This window comes from Onychostoma macrolepis, chromosome 22, assembly GCF_012432095.1.
Source record: "Onychostoma macrolepis isolate SWU-2019 chromosome 22, ASM1243209v1, whole genome shotgun sequence".
In the NCBI taxonomy this organism is placed as follows: domain Eukaryota; kingdom Metazoa; phylum Chordata; class Actinopteri; order Cypriniformes; family Cyprinidae; genus Onychostoma; species Onychostoma macrolepis.
The window spans coordinates 400,973-409,584 of NC_081176.1; the positions used below are offsets into that span (position 1 = coordinate 400,973).

Below are 8,612 nucleotides of genomic sequence, written 5' to 3' on the forward strand. Positions count from 1 at the left end.
AGTATCAGCAGACAATAAAAATAGACAATAAAATTGTAATACTTGAAGCAAATATAAAAAGTGAAAACGAATGAGACAGATCTCTCTTTATTGACTAACAAGATAACAAAGCATCTCATGAGAATAAAAATGAAGAAGGGGCCAGCTGCAAAACTAAATTACAGTATATCTTACATCTGTGTTTTCTAAAATACACCATAAGTGGAAGTTGTTTTAAAAGCAACAGTGAAGAACAAATAAATATAAATGTCAGTTTCTCTTAAAAGTGTCACAGCATCTTCATCATTTCATCGTCATTAAACAAAAAATACATCAAATACGACCACAAACTCTTCAGCAGCTGGAAACCTATATCAGGTAAGAATGGGACCAAATTCCAACCAAAACTCCAGGAACTCATAACCTCGATGCCCAGATGAAGAAGAGGAGATGCTACATCATGGTAAACATGCCCCAACTATTTTGAGACCTGTAGCAGGCATCAAATCTGAAATGAGCTCATGTTGTGGATAAAAGTGTAACATTTCTCAGTTTAAACATTTGTTATGTTCTCTGTTCTATTATGAATAAAATATTGACTCATGTGATTTGAAAGTCTTTTAGTTTTCCTTTTATTTAAATAAAAAAAAAAAACGTCCCAACATTTCCAGAATTTGTGTTGTAGACAAACTACAGCTGATACATACGCATTACAAGCAAACTAAACTCAAAGCTGATACATGCATTATAAGCAAACTAAACACAAAACAAAACTTGTAGGAATGCACAATGATATAATTAATATCATAAAGTAAAATGACATTCTGGAAGAAATCTTTTAGATGTTGTTGTTTGGGAACATCTTGGAGTCAATCTGAATCTCACAGATGAATCTGCTGGTCTTGAAGATGAAGTTTAATCACTATGAAAACTACAAAAGATGTATATTTTTCTTGCTGCATGTTAGAGCTGATTAGGACAGATTTATACAGAAGAGATTTTATTTTCCCATCCATTATTGTGTCATGTTTGATGAGGATGCGGCATAAGACCTGAAAGATTATCTATTTACTATGAATCCTATTTGTATGCGCGAGTAGATTAGATGAATGAGTGAAACTCTTCCCGCATGCAGTGCAGTGATACGGTTTCTCTCCAGTGTGGATCCTCTCATGTGCGTTCAGAGTTTCTGACCGACTGAATCTCTTGTCGCAGTGTGAACACTTGTAAGGTTTCTCTCCAGTGTGGATCCTCTGGTGTCGTTGTAACTGACCAGCTGTAATAAAAGTCTTCTCACACTCAAAGCACATGTGATCTCTCACACCAGTGTGTATCTTCTGATGAACTTTTAAACTCCACAGCTGTGAAAAACTCTTTCCACAGAAAGAACATGAATGTGGTTTCTCCTTCGTATGAACTTTCAGGTGCACCTTCAGGTTTGAAGCCCACAAAAATGTTTTTCCGCATTGATCACATGGGTGCAGTTTCTCTCCAGTGTGGATGTTCATGTGCATCTTAAGGGTTACTTCTTGTTTAAAAACCTTCCCACACTGATCATATGTAAATGGCTTCTCTTCAGTGTGGATGTTCATGTGTTTCTCAAGGTGTCCTTGTTGTGCGAAACTCTTCCCGCACTGATCACATGTGAATGGTTTCTCTCCAGTGTGGATCCTCATGTGAACACTGAGATGCTGTTTGTATGTGAAACTCTTTCCACACTGAGAGCAGGTGAAGCTTTTCTTGTCTTTTCTTTTCAGTAAAGAAACTCTTTCAGTCTGTGAGCGAGTTTTGTTTCCAGTTTTGACATGTTGTTTTTCCTCCATTAGGTCTGAAATGAAAGTAAAAACATTACAATATAAATCATTTAAAAATAAGAGAAATGTGAAGTGAAAGCAGACAACAGCTACACAAAATTATGATCAATTTGATGCATTTTTATAAAATATAGCCACAAACTTGTTTCTGTAGTGAGAACTACTAAATGTTTTAAAACACAATATTAAGATTAATAGACTATACAATAATACCACAGATCTGGCACAGTCTCTTAAATGGATACTTAATTTACTAAAAAATTTGTATTTACTTAATTTTAACCTGTTAAGTTAATATAAAACTGCTAAGTTGTCAACCAGTAGAAAGTTACATTTCAATGAAAGTCCACTGGATATTGACTAAATATATTTGTAAGTGTGGTTTCACTACAGCAGTTCAATGAATAAAGAAACTTTAAAAGCGCAATGGTATAAAACTCTACCTTTCTTGTCTATGACCACCCAGTGCTACTTATACCAATGACGGAAACTTAGAATAGCAAAATATGTCGGAGATCGCTGCTATTTTATGAATTTATTGTTTGCAATAAATAGCACTTTAATTTTGATGTTGAATCAAGACTAGTTAGCACTAAATGTATAACTGAAACAGTTTAATATCAGCATTTCAATATGGTTACACTTGAATTGGTTACAAAATGTACGTATTGGATGATGTAATTGTGTCCAGCACGTGTGTAAAATATTACCTGAGAGAAGAGCCCCAAGAAGAGAGTCACAGAAAAGGTAGAGCCATTGAAGAAAAAGAGACACAGCAACACTTACAATCTTCATTTATCCCTTCCTTTGACCTAAAAACCAGATGTGAGACATTCAAACTGACCAATCAGCAGATCACAGCTTTCCCCACCCCTGTGCTAAAGACATAACTCTTAGCAGATGTCTTGATCACTATCGGCACCTCTGTGTCTGCAGGAATTACAAATGGCCCTTTTGTTACGGAAGAAGGTTTGGGACAGAGAAGTCTTTGTTGACTTTTAACTCTACATCTTCAATGCATCCTGGCTTTTAATAATAATTTCTTCAAGAAAGAGGTTAAGAATGAACGTGGCGTCCTCCATGATTCCTATTTTTTAAACAACAAAGCACTCAAATGCAACAAACTCATAATTATAACTTCAGAAGTAGGAAGCAGGATATTTCCAATTCATCCACTGCCCCGGTAAGAAAAGTTTTTAACAGTTGCAAGAAAAAATAAAAAAAGTTTAGAGAAGCTAAAGTTTTAAAAGTTAAATTAGAGGGTTGCTAACATTGTGAACTTCATTCCAAATGAATGTAAAATAAGTCAGTTCATATTATAATAAATTTGTTGACAACAACAAGAGAAAAGGAAAACTGATTTTGCCATTGTTATTTATACCTTGTTATTTATTCATTCAACCAATTAACAGCTCTTATTTCTTTTAATATTAAATATGCTGAACTGCTTGAAGTTTATATTCTTATTGTTCTTCAGCCTCACTGATGAAGAATCAAGAATAAACACCAACCTGTTTGTTCTTCAGTGTGTTTCATTCTGCAGGGTTCTGGATCTCTCATGTTCTCTCTGTCCTTCAATAAACTCTGTCTCTGCAGATTTCACTTCTTCCTGATGCTCTGATGCTCGTCTTCACTTGTAGACTGATGGGAATATTCCAGCATTTATTGCTGAACTGCAGTGGGAGGAGCTTCACTGAAGGTGTGAGTGTTGTGGGAGGAGCTTCACTGAAGGTGTGATTGTTATGGGAGGAGCTTCACTGAAGGAGGAGCAGATCTGGCAAAATAAAAGAAAAATCAGTTACTGAGTTTTTCACACTAATTCACTCATATTAAGTATTTATGTTCATCCATCTATCCATCCATGTAACTTTTAAGTAAATTAATTATAAAGTCATGTAATGTTATTTACCTCAGAAAAAACAAGAATATATATATTCTCTATATATATTTTTTTAATGAATTTATTTATGAAGCATGCTGGGTTGTGTTTTTACTTGTTTATTTTTATTTTTTTGTACAGTCTATGTGATAGCTTGTGTTTGTTATATGATGCTACTACCCTACTTGAATTGCCCCTTGTAGGATTAATAAAGTTGTTAACTTAACTTAATTTAACTGAGTTGGAGCCCACTTTAACCAATAGCATTTTCTTTGCATATGGGCCCAGGGCGGACTTACTACACCACTGGAATTTGTGTGTCATGTTTGGTGAGGATGCAGAATCAGACCTGAAAGTCCTGGATCTGAAGATGATCTACTTACTGTGAATGTTTTTTGTATGTTTGTGTGGTAGATGTTTGAGTGAAACTGTGTGAATCTTCTGGTGGTGTTTCAAATCTTTAGCTGTAATAAGTCTCACACTCAAAGCACATATACTCTCTCACACCAGTGTGTATCTTCTGAAGTAGTTTTAAACTTTGCATATGTGAAAAACTCTTTCCACACAAAGAACATGAAAAAAAAAAAAAGCTTTGTAATCCACTTAACCAAGGTGAGCTAAATGTACTGGATTTTGAACTAATACTATTTTTAAAATTAAGTGGATACAAAATGATATTTGTTCAAAAGATAAGCAATGGTATTACATCCCTAATATATATATTTTTTAAAAGTAGGTGGCATTAAATTCCTTCTTAATTGTAATTTTAATATTAACAAGCTTCCCATAAAACTTTCCAATTTTCACAAACAGGCATTGTTATCATGGACGATTAGCCTATATACAAACACAATTTCCCCCCTCACAAATGCTTAATTTGGAATAATAAATAGGCTACATTACACACCAAAATAAATCTTTTTTTTTTAGTTAATTGGTTTAGAAAAAAAAATATTTTATGGGTGTGTAAACGATGGAAAACTTCATTTTTGGGAGAACTATCCCTTTAAGTTGGACAGTCCACCTGCAAACTGCGCGTTCATCATAGTTACTGGACCAGGGCCGGCCCGTGGCATAGGCGAGATAGGCAGTTGCCTATAGGGCTCAAAATGACTGGGGGGCGCTGCAAGAAAATGTTTTTTTTTTTTTTGGTAGGAAGTGCGCCCTCTTGTGACCATCGTGCGCTCCTACACCCATATATTAAGCAGTTAACAGAATTTTAATACTGGTCTATCATCGAACTGATTAAAATAATTTTAGAATAAAATAAAATTGACATCAATGAAAAATCATAAAATTTGACAACATGTCATGTTAAAATAATTTAAACACTTTCTGTGTCATGACCTAATTATAATATGTCATCATAACGCACTAATTATGCATGGCGCACGCAGTTAAAATAGTTTTGCCATTTATGTGCTCTTAAAGGAGTAGTTCACTTCTAGAACAAAAATTTACAGATAATGTACTCACCCCCTTGTCATTCAAGATGTTAATGTCTTTCTTTCTTCAGTCGTAAAGAAATTATACTTTTTGAGGAAAATATTTTGGGATTTCTCTCCATATAATGGACTTCTATGGTGCCCCCCAGTTTGAACTTCCAAAATGCAGTTTAAATGCAGCTTCAAAGGGCTCTAAACGATCCCAGCCGAGGAAGAAGGGTCTTATCTAGCATAACGATTGGTTATTAAAAAAAAATATATATATACAGTTTATATACTTTTTAACCTCAAACGTTCCTCTTGTCTAGCTCTGCGTAAACTCTGTTTTTTTTCCAGTTCATGACAGGTTATGTCGAAAAACTCCCATCTCATTTTCTCCTCCAACTTCAAAATTGTCCTACATCGCTGCAGAAGTACTGATGCAGGATTAGTAATTAGACAACCTAGCTAGCTATTTTGCTAACATCTACAAATAAATTACAAAATGTAGCCTTTATTTTGTTGCTTTTGTTGTCTGTTAGACTATTTTAGGCATTTCATATTGCTCATATTTTTCTTAGTTGTAATAAGTAGGCTACTTGTCACTGTAGGCATAGTTGTGGGTTGCATCTCTCTGTTTGGGAGTAGGCTATAACTCAGTCTGGTCTCTTCAATATTTTAACAGATTCACTCATAAAATACCTACAAGGCGCATTTATTTACTATCACAATTTATCTACTACTTATTTATGTTAATACTTATCAGTATTTATGCTATATTATATTATAGTAGAGTTTAGAACAATCTGCATTAGGTGGAAATCTAAAATCTCGCCTAGGGCACCAAGAGAGCCTGGGCCGGCCCTGTTTATATGTCCTCAAATAAGACAGGGGTTACATTGTCAGTTAATGCACAACATATGCTATATGACAGCTGCTTGTGATATAGCTGCCGTACCTCCGGTTTGTAACGCGACATCTGTTTAAATTGGACTGATGGGGCAGCATGTGCTCTTATCTGGTGTCACGCCATCTCATAGGTTTTGGTCTGCCTGCATGGATGTGAGAAAGAGATATTGGTTTAAGGACAATTCGAAAATAAGTAAAAGAAAAACAATTTTAAGAGATAGTTCTTAAAATTCAAGTTGATGTATTGTTATGGTCAGTGCTGACAATGAATTTTAAATGTCAAAAATATAATTACATCACTAAAGGAGTCAATAAATGAGTATGAGAGGAAAATATTGCAATAAAATACCTCTCACACACACACACACACACACACTCAGGCAGATATACCAGACTCGACTAGAGAGGACTAACCAGGGGTCCTCTCTCTCTCTCACACACACACACACACACACACACACACTCAGGCAGATATACCAGACTAGACTAGAGAGGACTAACCAGGGGTCCTCTCTCTCTCTCTCTCACACACACACACACACACACACACACACACACACTCAGGCAGATATACCAGACTAGAGGAACCAGGGGTCCTCTCTCTCTCTCTCTCTCTCTCACACACACACACACACACACACACACACATTCTATTGGTTGTGTTCTCAGCATTATAATGAAATAAAGAATTAAAAACTTAGCTGAAGGAATCATAATGAAAATTACTTACATTGTGGGGGAGGTGGACTAGCCATCACGCACACACACACACACACACACACACACACACTCAGGCAGACTATGCCAGACTATAGGAACCAAGGGTCAAATATGGAAAATATCGAGTAATGTCTGGGATGTCGCATAAGGATAAGAAATATTTGGCAGGTTTAGCGCATGCTGCGCTCGTGTGAAAGGCTTTAACGGCGCGCGTTCTGGAGACTCACTGTATGGAAACAAAGACGCCAAAATGCAATCACGTGCAAATTATCTTCCCTAATACTTATTATGAAATTGATTTCATTATAATTGCAATTAGTATTATAAACAGTGCAAAATACTTATTCAAATATGTGTTGGCCTTTGTAAAATACGGGACAAATCGCGTCCCGTATTGATTTGATTCGACGCATCATTTTACCTTTAAATACGGGACGATTCCGTATTTTAAGGGACGGGTGCACAATCAGCTATTGTTACCTTACAAAATGTACAGTCACTACCTAAAGTGAATTAAAGAATTCCATTACATGATAAACAAATTTATGTTTCTATTGCATAATGTAAATTCAATCTCTCTAAAAATACTCAACAGTAGGCTACAGAATACAATTAACCATTCAATTTCTCTTCACAGGAAGATCACAGAAGAAAGAGATTGGCAATAAACCTTTACGTTTATTAAACGTTGACACTTTTGTCTTATTTTTTATTATTATTTGTTTTTTCCCCCCTCTGTAATTAAATCAGTTTAAAGCATATGACCCAATTTACACATTGGAAAAAAAATCGAACTCAATTCAAACGGATAATTGTAATAAACACAGATCTGCCAACAGAATAGTATCCTCAGAATACACAAAATAAAGTTTTACCCAAAATAAAGTTTTACCCAACTGGGATTTAAGTTGGAGCTCACGTGAATGTGCAACAATTATGAGTACTCACAAAATCCAGTGAAATAGCGAAGTTCAAGAACACAGTATTCAATAATTTTTACGGACTCTAAATCATGCCTTCAAATAATGTACTCTTTAAAATCTGATCATCCTTTGATAGATTGTATTTTAACCAAAGTGGACCATCTACAGAATTAATTATATAGTATTATTTTTTGCTGGGTTCCTAGTCATGTTGGGCTTTCAGCAAATGAGCGAGCTGATGCAGCTGCAAAGGAGGCTTTTAATCAGGAAGTAATCAAATGTCAAAGTCCTCCCTTAGAGATCAGACCTATTATTAATCGGTATATATTATATAAGTGGCAAGAAGAGTGGGATACATGTACAAATAATAAATTACATGAAATACATCCGGAAATTTCAAACAGATTTTTAATTTCTTTTAAAACTAGATTAGATCAAGTGGTATTTACCAGATGTAGCATAGGTCATACAAGACTGACTCATGCATTTTTGCTTAAAGGTGAAGACCCTACTCAATGCATGTTCTGCAAGATTCCTCTTACTGTAAAACTTTTTTATTTTTTTATTTGACTGCCCAGCTTTTACTGACCATTTGATCAAAACAAGAAAATTAAAGACAATTGAGCTTCAGGATTTGTTTTGTACCCTGAATATAGAAAGTCTCATCTATTTATTGATTTATGTTTTTTTTCTTCCTACTACAAACACAACATCTGATGAACTGCTTTATATCCTAATATTTTTCAGTCTCATTGAATAAGGATCAAGAATAAACACCAACCTGTTTGTTCTTCAGTGTGTTTCATTCTGCAGGGTTCTGGATCTCTCATGTTCTCTCTGTCCTTCAATAAACTCTGTCTCTGCAGATTTCACTTCTTCCTGATAATTTGATGCTTGTACTTGTAGGAAGAAATATGTAAGTAAGTAAATAAATAAATAAATTTAAAAAAAATAATAAAATAAA

At 34.9% G+C, this 8,612-nt stretch overlaps 1 protein-coding gene across 1 annotated transcript; it reads right to left on the reverse strand.

Moving 5' to 3' along the window:
• LOC131531277 (gastrula zinc finger protein XlCGF8.2DB-like) lies at positions 1-8,612 on the reverse strand. Its single transcript, XM_058761958.1, has 5 exons — positions 8,430-8,612; positions 6,055-6,148; positions 3,305-3,567; positions 2,504-2,605; positions 1-1,807 (listed from the first exon to the last, which is right to left on the reverse strand). Exons 4-5 carry the CDS (start codon positions 2,586-2,588, stop codon positions 1,044-1,046), a joined length of 849 nt encoding a protein of 282 aa, XP_058617941.1. The 5' UTR covers positions 2,589-2,605; positions 3,305-3,567; positions 6,055-6,148; positions 8,430-8,612; the 3' UTR covers positions 1-1,043.

Coding starts and splice junctions, on each gene's coding strand:
- LOC131531277 (XM_058761958.1), bottom strand. CDS start 2,588: ATGAAGATTGTAAGTGTTGCTGTGTCTCTTTTTCTTCAATGGCTCTAC. Junction 1,808..2,503: donor TCTTGGGGCTCTTCTCTCAG/GTAATATTTTAC, acceptor CTTTCATTTCAG/ACCTAATGGAGGAAAAACAA.